The sequence below is a fragment of the Lathamus discolor genome, chromosome 2 (genome assembly GCF_037157495.1).
Source record: "Lathamus discolor isolate bLatDis1 chromosome 2, bLatDis1.hap1, whole genome shotgun sequence".
In the NCBI taxonomy this organism is placed as follows: Eukaryota; Metazoa; Chordata; class Aves; order Psittaciformes; family Psittacidae; genus Lathamus; species Lathamus discolor.
Genome location: NC_088885.1, coordinates 52,080,033 through 52,106,501, shown reverse-complemented (window position 1 = coordinate 52,106,501; position 26,469 = coordinate 52,080,033). Strand labels below are relative to the sequence as shown.

Genomic DNA, 26,469 nt, shown 5'->3' with positions numbered 1-26,469 from the left:
TTTGACTCACCACAAAAAATCATGAGTTCAAGGTTAAGTTGTTTCCATGTACAGTTGAAATATGGGAATTAGGAGGATTCTCACCATCGTCCATGTCAAATCTGGTGTCCCAGTGTGACACGCCCCAGACTGCTTCAGTCTCTTTCCTTCCCTGCCTCAATGGGGTCTTTGGTTTTTTTCTTTTTTTTCTTTTTTTTTTTTTTTTTTTTCCTCCAGGAACTGACTGGATTTATTTAGGTTTTGAAAACTCCGTCTTTCTGGCAATATATCTGAAATTAGCCTGTGGGCTGAAATGGTGTTGAGCAACAGGATGAACTCACAGCATGAGCACATAAGCTTTGTATCTGCAATAAACCTGGCTAAGAACAAAAGCATTTGACTGACAACACAGTTCTATTCTAGACAAAATAAAGGTGGAAAAAATAGAAGTATCATGCATAGTAGTATTAAAACTGCTAAAAATTAACAATACAGTGGTCCAGGCAGTATGCTACTACGGCATGATCTTTCTTTATCCCTAACAACCAGCTTGTCCCCTCTCCTTCAACTACATTGCACACTCAGCTGTGTTTCAGCTTGGTCTCCATGTTGGTCGAGTAGTGGTGCAGGCAGTTGGAGGGTTGGATGTGTCAGAGAAGAAATATCCAGTATAAGAGGAAGATTTGGAAAGAGAGGGTGCCAGAAGTTGCACAGGTGTTTCAGGCATCAGTGTCCCTACAGCTTGATGTAGTGATGGCTCAGGCAACCACAGGCTGGAGGAGAGTTGGAAGGATTGCACTTTCAGTGTTGGTACAGGTATGGTACAGGCTGTAAGTGCTTTTACAGGCATTGAAAACCATATTGCAGAGCAATAATTGCATTGATCTTTCAGGTGATCATTGTGTGTGTAAGTAGTGGAAGGGGTGGCACATTGCCATTTCCCTGGAACATGGGTAGGTGAACATAACAGGTGATGAAATACATCAACTGAAAGTAGAGCCTCTGTTGGATGAACCGGTAATCTCTTCAGCACGTATTTCGTGTTTAACACAGGAATATTGCTCTGATGGATTTGTGTGGATGAAGATTGTTGAGAACAGGACCAGGTGCACCAACACAGCACAAGGTTCAGTTCAGTTTGACGTCAAACATCACAACAAAATTTGCAACCTTTAGGCAGCACCCTTGACCTCTACCTGATTGTAACATGAGTGGCAAAAGCTTTTGGCACAGCAACCCCTTTACCATTTCTACAAAATCTTTTCATGTGTTAGTCCTCTTCTGCAAGTAGGCGCCAGCTTTATGCCCTGTTGGTGTGCGCCAGTGGCATGTTAGCATATCTCTGAATGAACAGCTGAGGTAGTGACTGCTGCTGAACATACTTGGTACCCTCCACAATATCCCTCCTGCTCATTAGACGCTCCTGGAACCAGGCTGTGACAGCGCGGCTTTCCCTATGCTCTGTCTATGCTGTTCCCCATCTTCAGCTGCAATCTGCCTCATCAGGAAGGGCAGACAGTTTACACTTCATACCCACTCATGCCCTTGCTACACCCCTGCTGAGGCTAACTAATAAGGAAGCCAATTAATCTAATCTGTGGCATCACTTTTAAATAAAGTGACATTAATTTGCCAGCATAAATTGCTTTTTAAAGAGAAATTTCTAATTATTTTTGCTGTGTTCTGCAGACTCTCCAGATTCAGGCTGTGTCTGAAGTCAAAAGGGGCTAATACCAACGTTTTCCAGATTTTATTCTAAGCTTCCCATAAGTTTGACAAGTCAATTTGGGCACATCCTTAGCGTGTAAGTTCAGAAATGGAATTTCATGCGGAGTGCGGGACTGCAACATTTTTTCCATGAAAGCTGTTACGGAAGTTAATTCCCCAATAAAAAGCAGCAGCACAATTTGGCTCTCTATAGGACAACTAATATAAACCAATGACATAGACTCAAAGGCTCTTATTTAAAAATAAAGATAAACCCGAGGTAGAAGAAAGAGTAAATATCCCTGCAGAGATATTTACTCCGCAGGTTTAATATATCTTTTTTTGTTACTCCAGCCTCCTCACAGCATCTTGGAAACTCAGGGTAGAAACCCCTACTGGTTTTGCCGCATTTACCTTCTGTTTTCAATGACCTGTGGTTTTCAGTTTTCACAGGGGAGCCAGCTAGAATCCGCAGTTCTCATTTTCCTGGGCTGAGGTGTGTAGGGAGGTTATGTTCAGTTCAGCTTTCCTGCCCGACACCCATTTTTATTCTGCTGTTCACCCAAAACTGAGACGCTGGCGCCGGCTGCCATCTAGTGGAACAAGTCTCTGTGCTTGCTGCTCATGTTCCCTGGTATCCTTGATACTGCCCCATCTGCTTTCCTCTGAACGGTGCTCAGATATATCTGCCGGTAACTGCTTACAGCTGTCTGCATTATAAATATTTTTGCAGTCCTCCTCTCATAACCCCACAGTTGCACTTGCCACATGGTAATTGCCAGCTAGTTGTAATTTATAGGTGCTACGGTAGCATCTGCAGGTCTGGGTGTGAAACAGGGAGCTCTTATGCAAGAGGCTGGGAAAAGGTGGAACACAAATAACATATACAGTTATTTCCTAATATTATTTTTCTTAGCTTTGGAAAATAAAAATTTAGCAATACAATATAGGCAACGACCTACTTATGAAATCCAGCCACCAAAAATCATTTTATTCTTTTATGGGTTTTAATAATGTTGCTGCTACTGAGTCTAATATGGATCATCTTGGTCATTCGCAACCTTCACTGAATAGTTCAGGGGCTTTATGCTCAGGCCATGGCTGACCATAGCGTTCCCCTAATCCTCAGCAGTATTAAAGTCATTTCACACCAGTGTGTGCTTCTGGACCACTAGTTTGATGTGGCACTGCAGGTCCTAAGCAAGAGCTACTTTTGGATGAGTAGCTAAGGAGCCCTTAACTTTTTGCTGTGGCCAGAAGAAATTTTACACTTTTTCACAGTTCTGTGTCGTGTATGGATTCCTCAAATTAAAGCCCAGCATAGAACACATATTTCCTCAGGCCTCCTAGTACTCATCCAGTCCTGCATTAACTGTATCCCTCTAAGCAGAGCTAGGTGGCAGGGATTAGTGCAAACCCCCATGTATAAGCTCTCAGCATGGTGTTAGCACATCCAGCTGGGGCATGTCAATGGGAGGTTCTAAATATAGGGATCAGTGAAAAGGTTATTCCCATTCGTCACTGATTTTGTGTATGGGAGTGAGGGAATTGTACACACTTATGCCTAAGCAGAATCCATATTTCTTACCAAATGTAATCAGAGGAACATGGTGAGTAGATCGCAGAACCAATTGCAGAGCTGAGGTCAGCTCTTCCTGCCTACACTGCTGAGGATCTGTAAAATACTGCACACATCCCCCACACTGAACTCCCAGTGACTTCAGGAGAAGTCCCATGAGTAGAGTGAGTGCAAAATATGCATTGGAGAGCCACAGAAGTGATAACAGGAGGAGGAACTGAACCTGTGCTTCACTGTGGGTAGATTTTCAAAGTGATGTCTGTAGATCTCTCTCCAGAGCTCTCACTGATGTTCCTGTACAAGCTACTGTCAGGAAAGAGGTAAAGTTAATTAAATAAATCTTAATCAGATTTGTGCATACCCTATCATAAAGTATTTTGAAAGACAAGGTTTTCCTTCCAAATGCTCAAATTTCCGTGTTCATAGTGATAGGAAAATGTTTCATTGTTTAAAATCATGGTTAAACTTCAGGGAACTGGCTTGGCTGCAGACATCTGTCCATTTGACCAAGGCTGTTCTACTGTATTTTGTTCTGGCCTGTTATGCACCTTTTCTATAGCATTAAAGAAATTTCTTGTGCCTCAGTGTCCCCATCTGCAAAGCAAGGAGAGAAACATTGCTTACCTGACAGAAGTGATGTGTGATAATTATTGCAGAGAGTGCTGTACAGTTAAACTTTTTAACGTTTATAAACTTGTATTAGAGCCCACATTTTATCTTAAGAGGAAAAAGTACTGTATTTAATAGTCTGTTTTCAGCTAATTAAATTTTACTTAAAGGAGCTGAATATTTTCCTTCCACAATGCTTTAAGGAGATTGAAATAAACCCTTATAAAAAAGATATGTAAAACCAAATAACAATGTGAATTTTTTTAAAGTAGAAATATTCATTCTACAGTTTGTAAAGAATCTGTTGCTGCTACTTTTCTCTCCTCCCTCTAGCCATTATCATTCCATAGTTTTTATTGTCTTTTTGAGATAGCTTAATATAGTTAATTAAGACACCTCTGATTTGCAGTGTCGTGGCTTTTATGGCAGACTAGAAATAACACCATCCTGATAATGTAACATGCTGTTTCAGTTGTATTTTGACAACAAAAATATGACCATCAAAATAGTTAAACTTGACAGCTTGATGGTGGAGCCTGACCTTAAATCCTCAGAAATGGATAGGGATCTTTCAGTTGAGTTTACTGGCATTTGGCTCAAGCCCTGATGGAGCTGTTGGACTTTTTGCTTTTTATAATCATCTGAATTAAACACTCTTTAAATCACTGGAACAGTGATTAAATCACATACCAGCTTATTGCTTAGGAATACATTTTGTACCTCTTTAAAAAGAGTGAGCCAGCATTTTATTAAGCAAAGCTGTTATTTGAGCATCACTCACTTCCAAGCAGCGGCAGGTTGAAAGCAGCTCAGCCTCAGAAGGCAGTTCAGGCAGGACTCTTGGCTGTGCTGGTGGGAGGAAATCCACTTTAGCAGCTCAACAACATACCATTTCCCCAGGGGATTTGCCATTTGCTTGCCCATGTTGGTCACTGTATAGCAGTTTTCATGTAAATGTTCCTTTCCTGTGTAGGCAAAGCAATTCTTACCACACGCTTCTCTCTTCCAGAATCAGTTGTGATGTGGGTGGACACCTTAGAAACCATGTATAGCGATAATAACAACGAATAGTCCCCTGATGGGAGGACTTGATATTAAGGATTAGAGCAATGACTGCTGAGACTAAAAGAACCAAAAAAGATCTTGGTAATTAATAGTTAGATGCAGATGTTAGCATTTTCTCAGGGAAAAGACCAGCAACCAACCTCTTTATGTTACAGAAAAGGTCAAGAGCATACGGCTCATCAGGAAGAAAAAAAAGGGTTTGAAGCAAACTCTTCCTTAGTGTTAGTCTGAGGGGGCAACCTGAAATGGAGGCAGGGCTCCTATTAAATTATATTATCGAATAAAACGTACTTCATTGGTGAGCAGCTTACCTGGATTTGGAAATGTTTGTGCGTCTCAGTGCAAATGAATCTCCTCCAGTTCCCAGGCTGTGGTCAGCCTCCAAAGCATACCTCAGGGTACATACACATCCCAGAGCTAACTGCCACCAAAATATGGCATGTTGGTGTGGATTTTCTTTTGTATTTATACTCAGCAATGTTGAACTAGTACATAGAGTCTTGCCAGGAAAGGGAAAAAAGGTGGATGAAAGAGAATGTGTAAATTGATGGTGCAGACCACTGAACAGGCAACTAACCACAGCCCCTGCAATTGCTGTTTCTATGCATCACCTTGCCAGAAATAAAATTGTTCTGTGTGTGGATTTTCATAGTGGGGACTGGGACTTCTTTGTTTGTGTTTTTGTCCTAATGTTCAAGGTTCTCGGAGGGGGTCCACTAAATTAGGAACAAGAAACATGCATTTCCCCAGGGGGGCTGCTTTTGCTCTGCTGCTGTCGGGCTGTGGAAACACCCTGCAGTGTGGGCCTTGATTATTTGTTGCCATGGTTGGGTGTTAAACTCTTTCAGCCTACTTAAACTCTCAGTGCGGTATTGTTTGATTACACAGCACAAAGAATGTGCGCTGCGTGTTACTGCATGTGGGAACCTGGGAAAAAGCCAGTTTTGAAGACCAAAACCTGCAAGATTATGGACATTTCCTCAGTGCCATGGGGTTTAAAATAGGCATCCTGCCCCGTAAGGGAGTTCAGAACATACGGGGAAATGGTGAAATTCAGGAAATGCAAGAAAAGACCATTGGATGAAGAAAGGATGATACATCCAGGGTTTTCCTTGATACCATAACCACTGAGAAAGTCTCTTTATGGCAAAGGTGATAAAATCCCAGTCTGATCACCCAGACTGTGTCACACCAGCCCTGATGTCTCTTCACGCGTTACCCTAACCCTCCATTTATTGAATGCTCCATTATGAATTTAAGGAGAAAAGACAGGAATAGAGAAGCTTGTTTTCCATGTCACACATGCGAAGGAGATAGAGGAATGAAAGGACCTTTCGTATGTAGAGTTGTGAAGGCAAAAGTTACACCCCACTTCAAACGGGAGCATTTCTCTTGTACGTATAAGGTTTATACATGTCTGTTATCATAGAATCATAGAATAGTTAGGGTTGGAAAGGGCCTTAAGATCATCTAGTTCCAACCCCCCTGCCATGGGCAGGGACACCTCACACTAAACCATCCCACACAAGGCTCTGTTCAGCCTGGCCTTGAACACCGCCAGGGATGGAGCATTCACAACTTCCCTGGGCAACCCATTCCAGTGCCTCACCACCCTTACAGTAAAGAACTTCTTCCTTATATCCAATCTAAACTTCCTCTTTAAGTTCGAACCCGTTACCCCTTGTCCTATCATTACAGTTCCAGATTAAGAGTCCCTCCCTAGCATCCTTATAGGCCCCCTTATGAGGCAGAACTGTAGGGCTAGAGTGGTATTTTGGCCCCTTAAATGAGGAGAGTATTTTACAGTCCACTTTTGAAATTTATCTGAAATCAGGCTAGTTCTGGTATTGCTTGAAAGTGATCATATCACTGCTGATAAAAAACTGAAATAATGGCTCTATTAAGTATATGACTTGTTTAGTTTAACTGATGACGACCTGGGCTGTATGGGGAGAGGCTGTTTAGAAGAATAGTGTGTTTCAATATTCCTGAGAACCTATGCACAAAACTCCAAGATCTCCTTATCCTGTTGATATGAGAAGAAAAAAGATTTGCTCAAAGACTCTTAAAAGATGTGGAGAATACTGAGTCGTTCTGGTTTTGTCTGAAACCCAGTAACACAAACTGTTAGATGAGTCTAGAGCACAAACCCAAGAATCAATCTCTTGGCCTAATTCAAAGTGTTACCCAGCATCCAGTGAAGTCATATTGTAACAAGGCACTTCCGCTGGCTCCAGTAGTAGTAGATCACAGCTGTATCTCATTTTATGTGCTAATAAACCCATATTGCTCAGTGCAGGCATCACATCGTGGTGCTATATTTTTATCATGGTTTGGAAGTCAGACAAGGTCAGATGGATAGGAAATGCTAAGGTTTCATCACAAACATCCTTTCCTGGAGACTCATAGAGTTGTTCTGAAGGACCGTGCACATTCATTCTGTGCTCATCATTGTTGAGATCTTTGAGTTTGTCCTTAAACATCTCAGTGCTTACTGGCTTGCTTGTCCTCAACCTGTCGTTTTTTTTTTTTTTTTACCAATGTTTTGAATCTTTGGCTAGCTGTAATTCTGAGTAGCCTTGACAGCATTAAAATATTTAGATTTTCATTTTTCCATGCCTTTGTTATAGATAAATAGAGTTGAAATCCTGATAAAATCCAGTGCCTTTCTTTATGCCTTGTGCAGCTCTGAGATCAGAGCTGGCTGAGAAACTTTCTATAGAGTAAGAGAAAATTACATGAGTGAAAGAAAATTACTTTTAAGCAGTGTGTTTATCACCTGAATGCTATCACCTCTCATTGTCTCTTTAGGGGACAAAATATGACTCCAGGAACAAAAGTTCTTTTAAAAAATGTAATAAAAATTCACTCTGTCATCTATGATTTAGAGGGGTCACATGAGAAACATGATAATGTCATCATTTTTAAAGTAATGCTACTAGTTTCTAAGGACCATTTCCACTGTTTGCTTACTCAGGGAAACCTAGAGATTTGGATCAATGGCCCTCAGTCCTCCAGCCTGCATTACCATGACACCTAGCTATACACCAGTCTCTGATGCATTCTAAAAATCACTTTTTTGTAAATCTTCTCTGGAAAGGCAAGCCTGTGCCATCTTTTCACATAATCCCTAACAGAATTTGGTAGCTTCTTTTCTGGCAAGTGATTAATTTTAAAGTAGCATTAGTATTGTGCACGATTTTGCAAGCCCAGTACCAAATATTATGTTGATGGATGCTTTACAGGCACAGGTAGACTAGAATCAAAAAGACCTCTGAGCTCACATTGTTGGCTTGAATCTGACTGGATTGCCAAATTACAAAGAAATGTTTTAGATTCTCTTGCTTTTTATCTTTTATGTTCTACATTCATAGAATTAATTCATCTTGGACAAGATGGTTGGTGAGCTCAGCAGTTTTTAAGAACAGCTGAATGATCTGATGTGTATCTGTAGTTCTAATTAATAAATTCAAATTGCTTTCATTACCTCCTTCTACTTTTGTTCTGTGAAAAGTGCTGTAAGGAGAATATGTGTATGCGTGCAGATGTGCATTAAACAGTGAATAGCAGATGAGCCTAGATGAATGGGAGAGCCTTCCCCATCTATTTAAGTACTTTTATTACAATTCCAGGAGGATTCTTTTAGTTGCATCTTCTGACAGTCTGCTTTCTCGATTTTCTGTTCTGCCAAGTCTTTGATTCCCATTTGTATTATATTTTATTCTATCTCACTGCAAGTCTCTGCAGGGCTGAGTATCTCCTGGGAAGCAATTTTCTTAATGGCACCTGTCTGCTCTTCTCCTTGGTGAATACTGAGGTAAACAAGTCATTTAATTGTTTAACAATGCCTTTTTGCTTCCCAAAAGATGGCATTCTTATTTCTTGGAAATCTTTCCCTCTTTCTCTGAGTCCTTATCTATGGTTCTTCATACCTTTATGAACACATGTTTTGCATGCTTTTTTTTTCTTTATTTATTTCTTTTTATCTCTAAAAGTGCACTTTTTTTTCATAATGCATCCAGCCTCTTAAATATTATGAAGTTTCCAGGTTTTTATAACCTTTCTAGGTTTCCTCTCTAATTGTGGTTTATATCTCATTTTTCTTTCCTTCTTTCTAAGGAAGAAGAAATCTGTCTAAGCTGCTGTCTGATTTTATGCTATTAGAAGTAGATGTTCTGGTACTAAAACAGACTAGATAGATAGATAGATAGACAGATAGATAGATAGAGATAGATAGATAGATAGATAGATAGATAGATAGATAGATAGATAGATAGATAGATAGATTTTTACAGTTAACCATGAAAAATCCTTAAAGTACTGTAAGCTGATGTACTTAGGGCTGCTGTCTTTCAAAATATTCAGTACTGGCTTGATGCAAATAACAAGAGGGGATATTTCTGCCTTCCCCACACCTTTTTTAAATTGTATTTCTTTAACTTATTTACATATTGTATTGAAATCTTAATGTATTTCCTATATTTTCCAAAATGATGGCACAGTTAAGCAAGGAGTTCCAAAGTTGTTCTTGAGAACTCACACCAGCTCATGTACATAGTTTTAGTTATTTATTTAGAGGATGGACATGCATAGAACAGCCTTTGGTGCAAACTGTTGCATTTTTACTCACATTGGCAGCATGTGCAAAGAATTTCTGTACAAATTCTACTGTTCTGTATTTAAAGTTAAAATAAGTTATTAAATCAGACCCTAGAAGAACAGCCTACAACATACTCCTGACTTTAACTGCTTTTTTCAGTTTCAGACTTTTTCAGTCATTGTAAAACATTTTTTCTTGAAGTAAAAGGAGCCTCTCTCTCAATTACAGTGGAAAATGTCTATTGTTTTTAAGATGGTTTTGAAGAACTTTATATAGAACAGTTTGTCTTGTTTGTGCTCATCGGGAGACTGTGCCATGAGGTCTCTGAGGGGAATTGGTCTTCTTTAGAGTAGGAGAAACTGTCAGAAAATGGAGCACATGGATGTAAAAATTTCACCAAAAGCAATACAATCTCTTTAAAATTAGTTCCTCATTAATCGTAGTATTCTTTAAGGTCAAAACCAGGCAACCTGATATGATTGATTAGTTTCTTTTATTCTATATATATGTTCTAAGCTTAATTACAAGCAAAAATTATTTGGCAGACAGCACACTAATTACACTCAGGAGTTTTCCTTATTCTGAATTTTTGAAGGGTGAATTTTTGGCAGAAAGTTTTGTCTAAATGAGCAAATTTACTACAATTTGCTACGTTAGTGATGTTTTTTGAACATTGTGCTGAAATCATGCCCATGTCTGGAGCAGTTTAATAGTCTATGGTGCAGACAATGTCGTCTGAACAAGGAGGAGTTTATACAGCACTTGCTTCATCTTCTGTCTGGCCTAAAATAACATTATTATTATTCGCTTCTTTCCCGAGCTTTAGAATCACTCATTCTAAGAGATGAAAAAGAAAATAATAAGGCTTTGCCATTTCTTTGGTGGGAAATGAAGATTAAGGTTCTTTTTCATAAGGAAATTATGAAAACAGTGTGAGGGTGCAATAAACCTTATTCTTTATCCAAACCACTAACAGGAGATATACAGACTACTTTCAGAATAGCCCATTTCCAAGCCAGCATCCTACACAAATGAGCTCACAAGGGGAAGGTTCAGATCCGAACAAGCCCTAATTATGAGGGTCTGTGAGGAGCACTGGCTCTTTGGAGAGGCTGAGATGACCCATAATATTGATTGATTCAAGACAAAAATGCAGGGAAATTTTAAGCAGGCTGTTTAGAGGGAAAACAAGGATATAGCTAAGGAAGACTGTAGCTTATCAACAATAACATGCCTCACAGAAGGAGCTGACCTGCATGAGAACCCGTTTATGCAGTGGCTGGAAAATGGGCAAGTGCTCCTGCCATGTAGGTAGTCATTTGGTCTGAATCTCTTAAGTGATTTTCACTTTGGGGAATGCCTGGGAGGGATTCCATGTGTATTCCACTGCAGTCTATGCACCTAATGTGACCCAAGTAAGTGTGTGGGTATCTGGTCTTTCATGGTGAGGTTCAGAGGTAAACTAGTCTCCCTTGGCACTGCTAGCACAGCCCATTTCCAGATCATTCCTGCAGTTTCTCTGAAGCCTGCTAGATCAGGCTTGGCAAGGAGGGATGTCTTAATCCCCTTGCAAATGATGATGATGTTTACTGCAGGTGAGGGAGTGGATGCTGCAACACTGGGGAAGACCATTCTCTTCAGAAGAGATGAGGAACAAGCCAAAATCTACCAAGAGGAAAATGTCCATCTCTTAGGAATGTTTGTGGGGGGAAACTACAATCTTAGACTGCTTTCACAGACTGTGGTAGAAAAGAATAACTCTTAGCATTAGGATGGATGCCTGGCTAGCACCCATCTTCAGTGCCCTACATCGCAACTTGGACATGCATGCTGTTATGTGCTGAATGTAGAGGTGGTTTACAGTAACTAGGTTTGTAAATCAGGCACCTCCAGGCAACATGCAATTCCATCATTCAGCCCTTTTATCCACGTATATATCAAAAGGCGTTAAGGCAAGCAAACAAGATTTTGCTACGGAAGGAAGTTTTCCAGCCATTCTGAAGAACTTACAAGGGAACTCAAGAGATGCAGTTCTGGTTTTGGTCAATGATACCAAAAAAAAAGAGAAGATGGGATTTGCCTTTCTGTCTGTAGCAGAGCTCTTTGCGGGTAGGTCGCATGGAGTGCTTTTGCTTCTGCCTTATCAGCTTCCAAAGCTGGTTTATGCATCGTTTCTCACAGTGTTAGAGTTTTCCTCTTCTAAAAGGTGATGCAATGAGCAGAACTGACAGGACTTTTCTGGGCTCTTGTCTGAGTTATTGGCTGTAATTGGTATATCTGTCCCTTAACTTCAGCTGAAGTGTTACAGGTTTGACTTCTTACAGTTTGTATAATCTATTTAGGAATGATATTTCCCCCTTTATCTGTAATAACTTGCTCCTCTCCTCACCGTGGGTGAAAAAAAAAAAAATAAACACAAGAGCTAGATTGTCTGGCAAATAGTGAAGAATTTTTTTTTTTTCTTCCATAAGAAGTTTTTATTTGATTCCTTATTTTTTCTCTTCCTCTATACTCAGCAGTTACTCTCTGTTAAGATAATCAAGATAGCTAACCAAAGAGAATGAGTCTTAACTGAAATAGCCGACTTGAAACTTAAGTAGATAATGCATACAAGTATGAAAAGATCCAGAAGAAGTCGTATGTATGTTTATTCTTCTTCCTGGAATGGGAATTTTGTAGCTGCTGTTAGCGGGAGTTCAGTATGAGAATTATGTGTTCTCTCATCCATACCTTACAATGACACCTTCTGGTTGAAAACCATGAGAAGAAAGGATAAAATTTTATTCTGCCAGCAACAGTTGTGGATGAGACTTCAGCTATAGAGCCAAAGGCTATGTGGGCACCCTGCATTACACTGAGACTTGAAGGGTCAGTGTGTCAACAAACCACTCTTCCTCCTCCACATTCCTAGTGGATCCCATCTATATCAAACTTGTCATCTTGAGCAATTGAATCGGCTCTGTGGACCTCTTCCCAGGGGCCTTGCAGACATTGTGGACTATCATTTATAACCACTGATACACATCTTCCAGCAGGAGAGCAGAAGTTGCTATACTAGCTGCAGGAGTTATGGAAGAGGGAAACTACAGCAATGCAGTGGGAATGTGCAGCCAAGGGAGTTCTTGCCTGAAAGGGCAGAGCTGGAGTGTAACAGTGGTACAGCACCAGCTCACAAAAGAGGCAATAAAGAGAATTCACTTAGTGTCTAATCATTACATTCAGTTTTGTTCTGTTTTGAAAATATGGTCTGGAAAACATTGCCTTTAATGAAGAAATAAACTGTGTACAAGAAGATAAGGACTTTTTCTTAAAGGCAAGAAAGGCTTTATTTCTTTTTGCTGTTTTTAGGTGGTGATGGCCTAAAATTGACTTGTTATTCCTATCTGTAGACCACTGATAGTAATACCCTTTTTAAAGCAGTTTGAGATCTGCTAATGAGGAATACTGTATCCAGGCTTTATTGCCGTTCTTGTTTGTAGAATATTACTATATACAGAGTGGCAGCAATGTGACTTCAGAATATATAATGCTGTTATTTGTGCTGAGTATAAATACAGTCAAGGCAACGCTGTCTATGCTGTGATAAAATGGTATTATGCTGCTTTGACATTTACCAAAAAAACCCTCCTTTTTCTATATTGCATTTGCTATGTCTCATTGATGTTCTGCTACAAAATGAAGGTAATGGATGAAAGAACAAGAAAAGCATTTAGATTTTATTTTCTAAAAAATAATTAGGTATTTGGTACTAATGGGAGCTTTTCCCTTCGAAGCCAGGCTACGTATCAGTTGTTATAACGTTGCTAAACTTTTCTGCTATCATGTTCAAAGGAAAATTATTAGGCAGAAAAGCTATGGGGTGAAGAAGATGAAATTTATTTTTCTTGTAGCAATATGATTCAAAAATATAATTATTGTTTATCCTTTATGGACATCATAAGTGTTGATAAATACAAATACTTTGTTTGCCATCCCTTGACTAATTCTTGAGGCTTAGGCAAGTCAGCAGTGGAACTAATATGTTAAACTTCATAAAAGAAACAGAAATTGTCATTTCAGTACTTGATCTTACCAATGCTTGCAAGCGGTATAGTGCTTACCTTACGGTAAAAAAAGTCTACTGAAATCTGGCACTAAATATTAAATTATTTCAGCTGAAAGACACCTCACGAGGTCATGGTGGATTTCCAAAACAGGGTTGCACCAGCTGAACTAAGGACATTTCTGAAGCTGAAATCTTACTTTTCTCTTTTTGCAGGGATCCCCAGAATTTGTATCCCCCTGAGGTCAGCAATGCAAAGCTTCAGTATGCTGGTTGGGGTCCAAAAGGGCAACAGCTGGTAAGAGAAAGAATAAGTGTGCAAATGAATTTAGAGACCATGCTGCTGTTGTTTGGAAGTACAGAAAGAATAATTCCTTATTGACTAGTTTTTTTGAAACCTGTGTGGTTAGTTTTGCTATGGGGATTGTTTTATCATGTGATTTATTTATAAAATTCCCAAATATATACATTTACTGAAAAGTAATTGTGTCTAAAAATGCACAGAAAGAGCACTTTATGAAAGCTCTTTGAGAGGATGCACCTGCTTCTCCCAGTGTTGGACACAGGACAGATTATAGACATAATAGGCAGTGTGATTTAGTTAGCATATCATTGCTTCACAAGGGTGTTTTCAGACTTGCAAACTTGGCACTAGGGATATGTTAATATTAGCTTCCCTGTTTGGAGCATGTATCTGTGTAGAATGGATTTGCCCTGAATTTGCCCTGTAGTTGTTTGCAAAATAGACAGACGTGTATTCTGAAAATTTTCAGAGTTTTCTGGTTGTTTTTTGGGGGGTTTTGTTTTTTTTGGGTTTTTTTGGTTTTTTTTTTTTAATAATACAACCACTTGTCAGAAGTTCATTGTGTTTTATGGGGCCTTGCATACTGCAAAAATCCTGAAATCCCCAGTGTTTTGTCCCTCAGCCACTGCCATCATGGATGTGGCCAGGTTTTAAAGCACATATTTCCTGGCCAGATCCCCTGGCTTCATTTCCTGGTGCAAATCAAATATTCCAAACACTCTCTTTTTACTGTAACAAGAAAAGAAAAAGTGACAACTTCGTTTTTGGTATGGAATTTTTATACCAAGAAATGAGCTATAAAAGCTCATTATCTGAGAAAATCTGGCATATGTCTCCTGTCCCCAGTCCTCTCTTGGGGATTTTTTGTCTGTGTCCTTAACTAGATTGTTTTCAAATTTTGTGGTTTAGAAAACAGCAATAGGAGACATTGTAATTGCCAGTCTGCAAATCAGGCGGGGGAGAAACATAACAGATACAGGAACAGGAAAGTGTCTCCTCTGCTCCATCGGGAAAATCAAGTTTGACAGAGTCATTGGCCTCAAACCTGATAGGAATCAAGATGCAGCAGCCTTTACGTCTATGCAAAATGACTTCTGAGAAGCTCATTTTTTTCATTGCACACATAAACATGCCCCACTTTCATCCTCTATCATGTGCCATTTCAAATTCCTTAGTCTGCTGCCCAGCACATTACTGCTGAGAGTTTGCTCCTATTCACAGAGATTAGGGTCTAATCATGACCAAACTCTTATATTTATTGGTGAAGACCAATGGGACCTCATCATCAGGCTTCTTGCCAACTGATGACAATGTACAATCAATTGATAACCCATTATGATTAAAACTGGAGAATACCTCTAGGACCTGGCAAAGAAATCAAAAGCAGACCAGCAATTTTTTATTTAGTGTTCACTAGCTCGTTCTATTTTAAGTCTAATGAAATGAGCTTCACACTATACAGCAAAAGCTACATCTACTAACTGAAAGCTAATATTGAGTTGAATCAGTGATTTCCTCTGTTTCACAAGTGAATCTTCCTGTCTTCGGTGTAGTTTTGCTGTGAACTTGCGTGCCTTCACAGAATGTTATCGATCCACATTCATGTTAGTTTTACCAAGCTGAATGGGTGTTCTTAACTTCCACTTTGGAAATAAGGTTTAACTTTGTTTTCCTACCAAAGTCAAGATGACCAGTTTACTTTGTCCATTGCCTTCTCTACCAAAGTAACATAACTATACAGAAAGGAAAAATATTCATTTCAAAATGGATAAATTATACATACAACAGGGCAGTATATACAGCCCAGAATAAAAGTCTTCTGTACTCCCAGCTTTATCCTTTAATGCTGAAATAATTTATATCATTAGCCACTAATTTTTATTAAGAAACATACATTGAAAGCTTAATTCCCTAAGAATTCCCTAAGGCCTCAAGTTTAGCACATGTCCCTTCTTTGGGTCACATGGCAGATTTTTTTTAAGTACCTTCAAATATTCCTGTTACTACTGAATTTCATGTAAATCTTGGAATTATCTTGCAACAGTGGATGTTGTTCTTTTGTTTCTGGGATGGGGGGGTGGGGTGGGGGTGGGGGGTGATGAGAAATAAGGGGTGGGTTGGCTTCCAAATATGTAAATCTGTTGGCCTTTAATTCAGCTATGTTCCCTGCTCTTGCATCTGGAATCAGGGTGGGTGAGGAGAGCGTCACTGGTAGTTTAAGCATTATCTTGCATATCTCTAACAAATGTTCCTCTTTGCTATTTTCCTTGCCAGTCATTTACCTTGAAATAAAATTATAGCAGTTATTTATAAAATAAGCAGGCTTTTATATGCATCAATATAATCTATTTATAGCTAATGATCAGCAGAGAATTGCCGGGGTAACGGAAAATGTTGGGTTTTTTTAAAACATCTACAAGTGTTATAAATGTGATTGATAGAGAACACATACAATGCTCACTGTTCTGTATTTCAGGACTGAGTTACTCAGAATAGAATTGCCATTGAAAGTCGTGTCTCCTTCTGTGGGGACAACATCAAGCGCAAAGGCAGAGAAAAATCAGTCTATTTAAACTTGATCATGTGAATGTATTTGCTAAATGTAGGCTGGGCTGTGTTGAAGGAGAAGGAGAGAAAAAATGTGAAGTGAGATGAAAAGTAGTAACTGAGAAGTACCTGTCAGCTCCCCTGGTTCTGGGTAGTTACAGGACCAAACACATGGTAGAGTATTTGAGGGTGGTCCTACAACTGTGCTAAGATACCTGAGTGTGTTCCAGCCCCAGTGCTGCTCAGAGCAGCACCCTTCTGTGCACAGTCTGCAACCTGGCTTCATGCTGCATCTCTCAGGAAAGGTGGGAGCAAAGGGTGGGTGACTGGGTTTTGCATCACCTTGAAGATACCCCAATTTTCAGGGAATAAAAAGCTTTCCCCTTAAAATCTCCTGGTTTGTTCCTTGGCAACACAAAGGAGAGGTAGGGCAGGAGAGTAAGAGGGTTTGGTTCTGAAATTTATTATTCCCTTTGTAGCTTCTATTTCATCCTTCCTAGGGGAACTTTTGGTGGCTGTGTATGACCCCTTTCTCTCTTGCAAGTCTAATCATTCAAAAAAGAAGAAACAAAGCTGAAACAGAAACAGCCCGAATGATCTGCATTCTTTGCGATTAAAAATAAACACTGGAACTTTCCCAGGAGCAATTTTCTATTTATCTTGTTTTCTTTTGTCCTTACTCATTAAATTATATGCCAATTTTTAGATGATGAACTCCTCAGAGCATGGTTCTTGACTTCTTAGTAGCCTGTAGAATGCCACACATGCCAAAAGACTGTATAAATAATGGCAGATATTGGATCTGAGAAAATCTGTGTCAGAAGATCAGAATGCAAAAAAACCGTTGCTTCTGGCACCTTGGAAAAATGTTTCAGCCTTTCTCAGAGCTCAGCCAAAGTCTTAACCAATTAAGGCTTCCAAAGCTGTTAGAAGAATTGGGCCTTTCACAATATAAGCTCCTGAGTCAATAGAAAGAAAGCCACTAACTTCAGTGCAAGAGGAAACAGAATTCCCAAATGTGGCTATTATTAAAGGGGTCACTCCTCTCACTTGCCCTACATAAGCCGTCATTTATGCCTTTGTAGAACAAATGAAAAATATTGTTAAATTGGAATAGCAGTGTGATATATTCACTATTTGTGGGAGCAAATGACTATGCAAAATGTCTATAAACACAGTCTACCATATTCATAGTGCACCCAGCAGCCCAAGTCCCCCTTAATATCAGCCCACTGGCCTTGATGGTTTTCAGTGAATAGGCTGTATTATCTTCAGTTTGTGTGATGCTTTCTAGAAATATGGGGATGTGGATGACATCGTAGGACTGCAAAAAAGTCATAGGCTGTACCTTTGCCATGTTCTCTCTGTGTTTATCCCTTGTTAAAATCTTCACTCCTTAGATTTCTTCTCTTTTTCGGATCTATGACTCAACAGCTACCCACTTTCAAAATTTCCATTCTGCTACAAATAAAAAGCTTCTGCTAATTGATCTTACTGGAATATTTTATCAGTTTCATCATGTTACATCTTTTAGAGGGAGGTTCTGCCCACATGCAGAGGGCTCAAGGTTTCTGTGGTGCATTTCCCCCAGTAATATCTATGCAAGGCTCAGTAGTCACTGACCATGAACTCAGTTTTCATGAAACCCGTGTGACTGACAGGCTTGGATCCCTCAATTTATTTATTGAACGCAAACAAAAACCCCACAAAAACAAAAACAAGAAAAAATACAGCATGATGATGTGAAGACGGCTCTTTGCTGATTTGCTTGGCAGCATGGCTAAAGTCAAGGACTGCTTCAGGAGCAAGAGACCATCTAGTGGATATTTGTGGTTAAGATGCTAAAGGAATACAAAGAACCTTAAGATTTCAGAAGGCTATAATCTAAGTCATCCCAAAATAAGCACATTCAGGTTCAAAATATTTGCTTTAAGGAAATACAAGCCAGGTAGGTACACGCATGTGACAATAGGGACCTATTGTCCAAAGGAAGGAGCAAGCAGTAGGCCCGCTGTAATAATGTGCAGTCAATATTCGCCTGTGTTGACAGCACTGAAGTACATTTCACAGGAGCTGTTAAACTCCAATTTCAAAAGCAGGAGAACTAATGCCGTGCTGCTATTTTCCTTTTCATTTTCTTAAATCAGAATCTATAGCAGCCCTGACAGATACTAATGATAACGGTGACACATCAGATGCTGGGGGAAGCAGTTCTGCGCAACTTTGGCGGCAGCAGTTATAATTCAAGGAAACCTCTCTCATAGATCATAGTATTTATTCTTCAACAAAAAGAAAGGGTTTTTTTTTTTTTAGGTTCTCCTGGCCAGTCAGTTCTTTACTGTTTTCACTGTTTCTTTAAAGTATCAAAAAAATACAGGAAGGGGATTACAGTTGCTGGAAGTTTTGTATGCCCTTGAACTTACTGCAACCCCACAGAATGGTTAAAATTGGTTTCTCCAGCATTCACAGTCAATAAACCTTTTCCAGTGTGAACTTTTTTGGAGCAGGAACTTTTATTCTTGTAGATTGTGCAGCAATTGAGTGCATAATTGGTTCTAAAGTAATAGGAGATATGTTTCACAGCAGGTGCAGAAGTTGCATTAAGAAATCTCTATTTCAGTGAAATGCAAATGCCAGGGAAAAAAAAGGAGGAGCAAGTTTTTCAGCCCCTGCCATGTTGGGGGTTTGCAGATGTCCTCAGACAGTGAATGCTAATACTGGTAAACACTTATTGTCATATGTATTGCCATTTTAAAAGTGTAATACAAGTAAGAGAAATATTAAAACATTTGAGTGATAGATCCTGCTGCACCAGGCCTGAACCTATCCATCTCATTTGCTGTTATCAATTTGTTTTAATACTGTAGCACAGTGTCTTTCCAAATAGGATACCTAGATGCAAAAAAGCTGGTGAAGGGATGACACCTGGAACTAAACTGGAGTAACTCCTCTAATTAGCATGTTTTTCCTTGCCTGAATTTGTGTCTGTCATGCCAGCTTAGTTCCAAGTAGAAGGGCTGCAGATACCAAGTGAGGAGAACCATTTCCACAGGAGGTATGAAACCATCCGCTGTTGTTCCTATTCCAGCAGGGCTTTTGAACTGCCGTGTGTATAATTGCTGTATGTCTATTTGTGCACCATTATTTCATAGATTTTTGCATCATTATTTTCAAGCTGCTGTTCTCTCACCATCTCTTTTTGCAGTGACACCTGTATCAATACTTAGCTGTGTGTAATTATTCTGGCTTGGTTATCTTGCTAGTTGCAAGGAAGAAAAGCCCTCCCCCATTCCCTCCCTCCACTTCCTAATGTTTACATAAGCCCTATTTAAGCATGGCGAGGGATATTCTGATATCTTTTTATATGGTCCCTGCATTCTGGAAAAACAAGTTTCAGAATAATGATGTGCTGTCTCCCCTTCTTCTTCCCCTTATCTGGTGTCAGAATATGGTTTGGATTGGTTTGGGCTTTTTGTTTGGGTTTTGTTGGGTTTTTAGTGAAATCCCAGTAAAATGCATTACACATATACTGAATACTTAGACAAGTTACTCTGGTTGGGGGTTCTCCTTCCTCTCACTCCCCGTAACCTCACACACACCCCCCACCCTTTATAAAAAAAATTCCATTGCAAAAGTGTTTATTTTCCTATTTTCCTTTGAGCACTCTGCTCTTTGATCTCTGATTACAGTGGCAATAGTGTCCTATTTTTATTTTTGCACATCATTGTAATTTCCTTTGACATCAGTGGGCTTGATGTATTCATTCCTCATATACCAAAGGGAAGCTTTGGCACAGTCGGTGTTATGTGCTCTGCTGAGAATGGTTGTGTCCCTTCCCATCTCAGCATTCTTGGTACTGCATTTTCATCAGTGGCAAAAGAGCAAGATATTTAGGGCAATAGAAGATGCTACAATAAATGTTACTGAAAGAAGATACAAGTGATTTTATTGTAAATAAGATGTTGCTCTTTTTGTGGGCATGAAAGGTTTCAGTGGAAAAAAAATGAAATTGGTTCTTTGCCAGGGAAGTTTTACCAATAAATCAGAAAAGAAGTTACAGCTCTTACATCCAAATACGAGACATAGGACTATATAGTGTTTACGGCATCACCCCTGGAGGTGAGACACTGCCATAGCTTCCTCTGTGTAATAGTAGTGCAAAATTCCTAACAGTGCAACTCTAGCATAGAGTCAGTTCCACTGAAAATTGTCTTAAGTTACAGAGATCTAAAGTGTTTATGTATCTTTAATTTCAATTGTGCTTTGTGGATATTGAACATGTCTCTTTTGTTAAAGGCATTTTTCATTTCAGAGTTCTAACAGCTAGATATCTACTTTAGGTCTGTGCATAAGGGTTTCTGTCATTTTACAAAACCATGGTTGGTAGATGATGTCCATTGAAATAAATACTTCTGAAAAGTGTTGTTCTCAGAAAACTGCTGTTTTGCGCCCTGGAAATAGTTGCATTTTACTTTATATAGCAACATTCATTGGTGAGAGTAAAATCAAGCGAAAAATGTTAGGGTGCCACAATCAAGACTAAGCAGCGCAATCTAAGGGACTGTGGAGTAGCTCACCTGTGTTGTGGTGGTCTCTCCTTCCCCAAAAACTGCCATTCATCAGAGCCAGGAGAAAGCTTCAGGAACAGTTCTGTTAGGTCTACTCTTCAGCTGCTGGAAGAGATGTTTATCATTTCTATTACTAAGCACTGTATTAAAGAGGAATATTACATTCTCTAGCTCACTTTCCAAGGTCAGATGTGTACCTGAAGGAACCCTGAATCCCAGTTTCTTTATGCTGACAAGTAATATCTATGCTTTCCTTAGCCAGATATTCATTCTATAACATGATAAAATATTTAAAATGAAATGCTGTATCATCTCACGTTAAATAATCTAATTTATAGTGATGCCCTACATAACCATCAGCAATATTAGGTTACAGAATACAAGATAATCCATCAAGCGGAACTTAAAAGCAGAATCAGAGTTCATACTAAATGGTACATTTACTGATACATTCTTTAATATAACAAGGCAGTTATAAATTAAAATAACCCCATTAGAATCCAGGGCAAGGAAATCCAAGCAGACATGGCTCTCTTTGTTGAGGTGAAATAAACCTTTTTTCTTCCCCGAAAAGCAGAAAATAGGACAATCTGTTTTTCTTGAAACATGTATTTTTAAATCTCCAGAATCATAATAATTGCTTATTTGGCTGCACTCTGGCAGATTCTAGGTGTGATTAGAATGCGTACATGTTGTGGACTAGCCTGCTCACAGAATACAAATGGAAATGTACAGTGTTTGTAATGATGCAATGTCAAAAATGTAAAGAAGCTTGTAGAAACCTGAGAAGAATATTAATGCTCTTAAGGACCTTAGCTGGGAGAATACAAAAAAACCCACAAACCTCTTCTGTGATGAATTCAAAAGGAAAAAAGTTTGGGAATGTATCTCCAGATCATAGAATTCAGTCCTTACTCCTATAGCCCATTATATGATACTTTAGAATATTGATTTTGCCACTTTTGGATTGTCTCTAAAGACCTTAAAAACCACAGGATCGTACAAAATCTTCTGCTTTCAAAAAGGAGCTCTAATATTCCTAGAAGAAAAGGTCTCCAGACTTTACTGAATACTGTAGATACACCACGAATGTGATTTAGTAAGAATGATGATCTTAGAAAAAACTTTACTGTTACTAACAGGGTATTGCAATATATAGGCTTTCTAGAAAATGCTTAGTAACTGAATAATACCAATTGCAGAAGATGTGTATTTTTCACCAAGCTATGACAGTTTCCCTGGAAAAGTATGAAAGCTTTACCCCATGGACTGGTGTGTTCAGCTTCTCCTGAGCTGGGGACTCTTCCTCATGGTGATTGAAGTCACCAGCTTCTAGCCTTCACAGGAGTCTCCATTTGCTAGCCGTATCAACTCAGGTTCTGCCTGCTCCTTCTTTCTTGTGGGGTCTCTCAGATCCTCCAGCATCCTTTTTGACACCTCTGATGTTGCAGTCTTCTGACTTTCTCCCACTGTTCCTTCACTTACTCCACCCCCTACAGACAAGGTGATCATGTCCCCCAGCCCCAGAGAGAATCCCACCCCAGAGCTGGAGAGCCACATCCTCTCTCAGGAGCTCTTAAATGGGGCTTAGACACTGTTCATAGAAATGGCAAGTACTTCTTTATTTGAAGACATGGAGAATGCCTTTCCATTCTCTCTGACTTAGTCTCTTAGTTGATCATGTGCAATGAAAGAAAAATTAAGCTCTTAAATATGTATTTTACATAGGATATTAGCAATTTCCAAGATACAGTGCTCAAATCAGGATATTTACACAACTTACACATGGTGACTCTTCTGCAAAACCCTTCCTGGATATGTAATTGAAGCCAATGAAGGCAGCAGATTTTTCATTTTTTTTACAGTAACTCTGACAGTTTTCCTTTGCAGAATCAATTACATTTCCTTTCATAGCATTGATTTCCATGCAGTTAATGTCTTACACTACTGATATCAGATGCAAACAAGCCTTCACTCTCCAAAGAGAAGACATAAATACTGGTTTTGATGTGTTTATGGATCAGCACTCTTCTTATGTGCATTAATCTGTACTACCAGTTTTAGTGGCCCCCTGGTGTGTTTTCAGCTTCTCTGTCCTGAAAGCCTTCCCACAGAATCATTTTAAAACTGGTATAGGCCTCACTTTGGTCTAAATGTCACCATTGCCCATCTGTGGGGAGGGGAAAGCTGAGTTAAAGTAAGCTTTATCTATTTGCCGTGTCTTCTAAATCCTTGGCTTGGTCAGGAGTTAGCTTCTTACTTTGAATTAAAGCAAAGATAAATCCTGGTATAAAAACCTGAATCTGTAGCCTTTTCTGACAATAATTTATCAAGATGTGATTCTCTCCAATGTGTTGACTGTGTGGAGGAATTTAATTGGTTCATCACTGCGTTTAATAATGACATTTTGGTTTTGTAAAGAAAAAGAAGTTGATTCAAAAATTCTTTATCTCACTTCTCCATCATATCTCTTATCTGTCACCTTCCTAAATTGCAAACACTCTCTGATGGAGAGAATGAAAATATTTTTTTTGCTTTTTGTCCTATGCCTTGTTTCTCTCCTGCTATCAAGCTATATTTAAATGGCAAGAAAATGCCTAATTAAAATAATAGCTCTCATTATGTAAACTCACTGTTGATCAGTTTATGGTTTTATCACCCTTTTGAAGAATTGATAAGAGCTGGTGTAATCATGTCATATGCATTAAGATCTACACTCATGACAATGCATTAATGGAAGCTATTTGAACATCAACGTTTGTATTTTACGAGGTTTAAAGAAGAAATCGGCAGAATATTCATAAAATAATGCATAGCCAATCATCAACAAGCTTTAGAACTGATTTTGAATACATCACACATTTTTCTGCCACAGTTGATGTATGATAACTGGAAAATGACAAAACCTTTTCCAGTACTGTGCTCATCAGATTTCCTTCATATCCCAAAATGAAAACACAATTATCATTCTGTTTTGAAATGCTGCATGGGCAAGGATGGGCATGCCGATTCTGTGTAATACAGGCAAGTTTTAACTTGGGTAGAACAGCAGGATATCTTCCTTTCTTTGCAGTTTTTCATTTTCATGGTCCCCAGCTTCCAGGTTTCATATGTCAGTGATAAAACAAACCTGGCTTGAGCAGGGCTAGCTCCAAAATACTTGGATGGAATTGGAGAGCACTAGAAATGGAGGGAAGAACGGACAGGTCTTTCTGTGAGTGCATTTCCAGGGAGAGCTTGATCAAGCTCAAAACTATCTGCGTTTGTGATTTGACATTTTCAACCCCCAGTTATGTGCTGTGACTCTGTTACAGACCTCAACCTGTTACTTTGCATGTAAATAAAGATGTAATGCTTTTTCACTTCCTGGACATATTGGGAAGTTAAATCTGTGTATTTTACTGAGGCTTTCAGGCCAATGTGATATGTAAAATCATATAAATATGTAGCTAGTTAATGCACAGTTCAGCACAAACCATTCCTACCACTGACATCTCCCCCCACCCCCCCCCCCGCCCCCTTCCCCCCAAAAAAAGCACAGAAGTTAAGAGATTTTAAGGAAGTATCTTATACTAAAAAGTTTGAAAAACATGCTACGTGCTTAGTTAAACTGTGGGACTGTCGTGGTGGGTTGACCTTGATTGGTACCAGATGCCCACCAAGTTACTCTGTCACACTGCTTCCTCAGTGGGATTGAGTGAGAAAATACTATGCAGGACCTTTTAGGAATGACCTTCATGGGCCAAACAGGCTCAGCTTGGGGAGATTAATTTCATTTATTGCCAATAAATTGCAACAGTTTGAGATAATGGGAAATAAAACTGAAAACGCCTTTCATTTCTCTTACGTTCCCTTCTTCTCAGGCTCAACTTCACCCTCCATTTCTCTGCCTCTTCTCTGCAAGTGGCACTGTGGAACTGGGAGTGGAGACTGCAGTCAGCTTATAATGCTTCATCTCTGCTGCTACTTCCATTTCACACTTGCCCTGCTCCAGCACGGGGTCCCTCCCATGAGAGACAATCCTTCATAAACTGCTCCAGCATGGGTCCCTTCCACGGGGTGCAGTCCTTCAGGAACAGGCTGCTCCAGAGTGGTCCCCTTAGGGCTCACAGCTCCTGCCACCAAACCTGCTCCAGCGCAGGCTTCTCTCTCCATGGGACTACCCGTCCTGCCAGAAGCCTGCTCCAGCGCGGGCTTATTATGGGGTCACAGCCTCCTTTGGGCATCCCCTTGGTGCAAGTGGGTATCTGCTCCACCATGGACCCCTATGGACTCCGGGGCACAGCCTGCCTCACCATGGTCTGCACCAAGGGCTGCAGGGGAATCTCTGCTCCTGTGCCTAGAACACCTCCTCCCTTCCTTCCATATTTACCTTGGTGTCTGTAGAGCTGTTCCTCTCACATTTTCTCACTCCTCTCTCACATATGCTGCAAAGTGTTTTTACCCTTTTATAAATATATTGTCACAGAGGCACTGCCAAAGTCACTGATGGGCTCAGCATTGACCAGCAGTGAATCTGTCTTGGAGCTGTCTAGAGCTGACTGTGTCTGAGATGGGGTCAGTTCCTGGTGTTTTCTCACAGAAGCCACTCTTTCATTCCTCTTTTGCTTGCTGCTACCAAAAAGTTGCCATGTAACTCAACACAAAAGTTCACACGCACTCTTGATTGAATGGGTAATTGACAGTAGGTAGGAACCTTAAATTGCACATAGATTTATTTCAGGCAGTTGATTCCCCAATTATATAACAAAATGATGTGGTTCTATGCTGTTCATACTGTTCAAGGACTGCCTAACTTTAGAGATGGCTGGATTTACCTAAAATTATTACTGAATTTGCTCCCATGTATTGCTAAGACTTATGTGGTGAAATGGGTGGCTGTTGATTAAGAGATTTGATGTGATTGGGGTTTAGGTAGAAGAGCCCAAGGACCTGCATGTGGTTAGGACTATGAGCAACAACATTGAGGCAATAGTCATTAAACATATGCTACAGCCCTTCTTTGAGTCTGTGCCACCCTGCAGCAGCAGGAGAGGGCTTTCAGAGACTTTAAAGCATGTGTACAAGGAAGACAGAGTCTGGCTTATCAGTAGTACTGGGAGGGAGGATGGTCTCTTCTCCCTGACTGATTTCATCTTTTTACTGTGCTTTTGGGTTTTGGGGGGTTTTTTTGTTTGTTTTTTTGTTGTTGTTTTTTATTCCCATATTAATCTACTGATAGTCTAATTTAAATTCATGTTTGTGCTGTCATTACTCTCAGAGCTAATGGTCCACAGCTTGAGTGGATGATGGCATCTGATGTTGGCCGTTTGTACTCAGTCGAAGTGGTAGATATCTAACTTATAAAAATTGCATTGATTGACTTTGTTTGGACTTGGGAGCACCCAGCACACCATAAAAGCTGCTGGAGAATAATCCCTGAAGTGAGGCAGATTTTATTCTCCTTTATGTCTTCATTGGTACCAGCAT

At 39.6% G+C, this 26,469-nt stretch overlaps 1 protein-coding gene across 6 annotated transcripts in view; it reads left to right on the top strand.

Moving 5' to 3' along the window:
• Nucleotides 1-26,469, top strand: part of DPP6 (dipeptidyl peptidase like 6) — a 510,591-nt gene that overhangs the window by 391,048 nt on the left and 93,074 nt on the right. For 4 of the 6 annotated variants that reach the window (XM_065666817.1, XM_065666815.1, XM_065666816.1 and 1 more), the window contains exon 7: nucleotides 13,798-13,879. In XM_065666817.1, coding sequence (XP_065522889.1) covers nucleotides 13,798-13,879 — 82 coding nt within the window. Of the gene's footprint in view, nucleotides 1-216; nucleotides 434-1,032; nucleotides 1,112-13,797; nucleotides 13,880-26,469 lie in introns of those variants that run through there. The other 2 variants (XM_065666819.1, XM_065666821.1) reach the window with 2 other exon arrangements.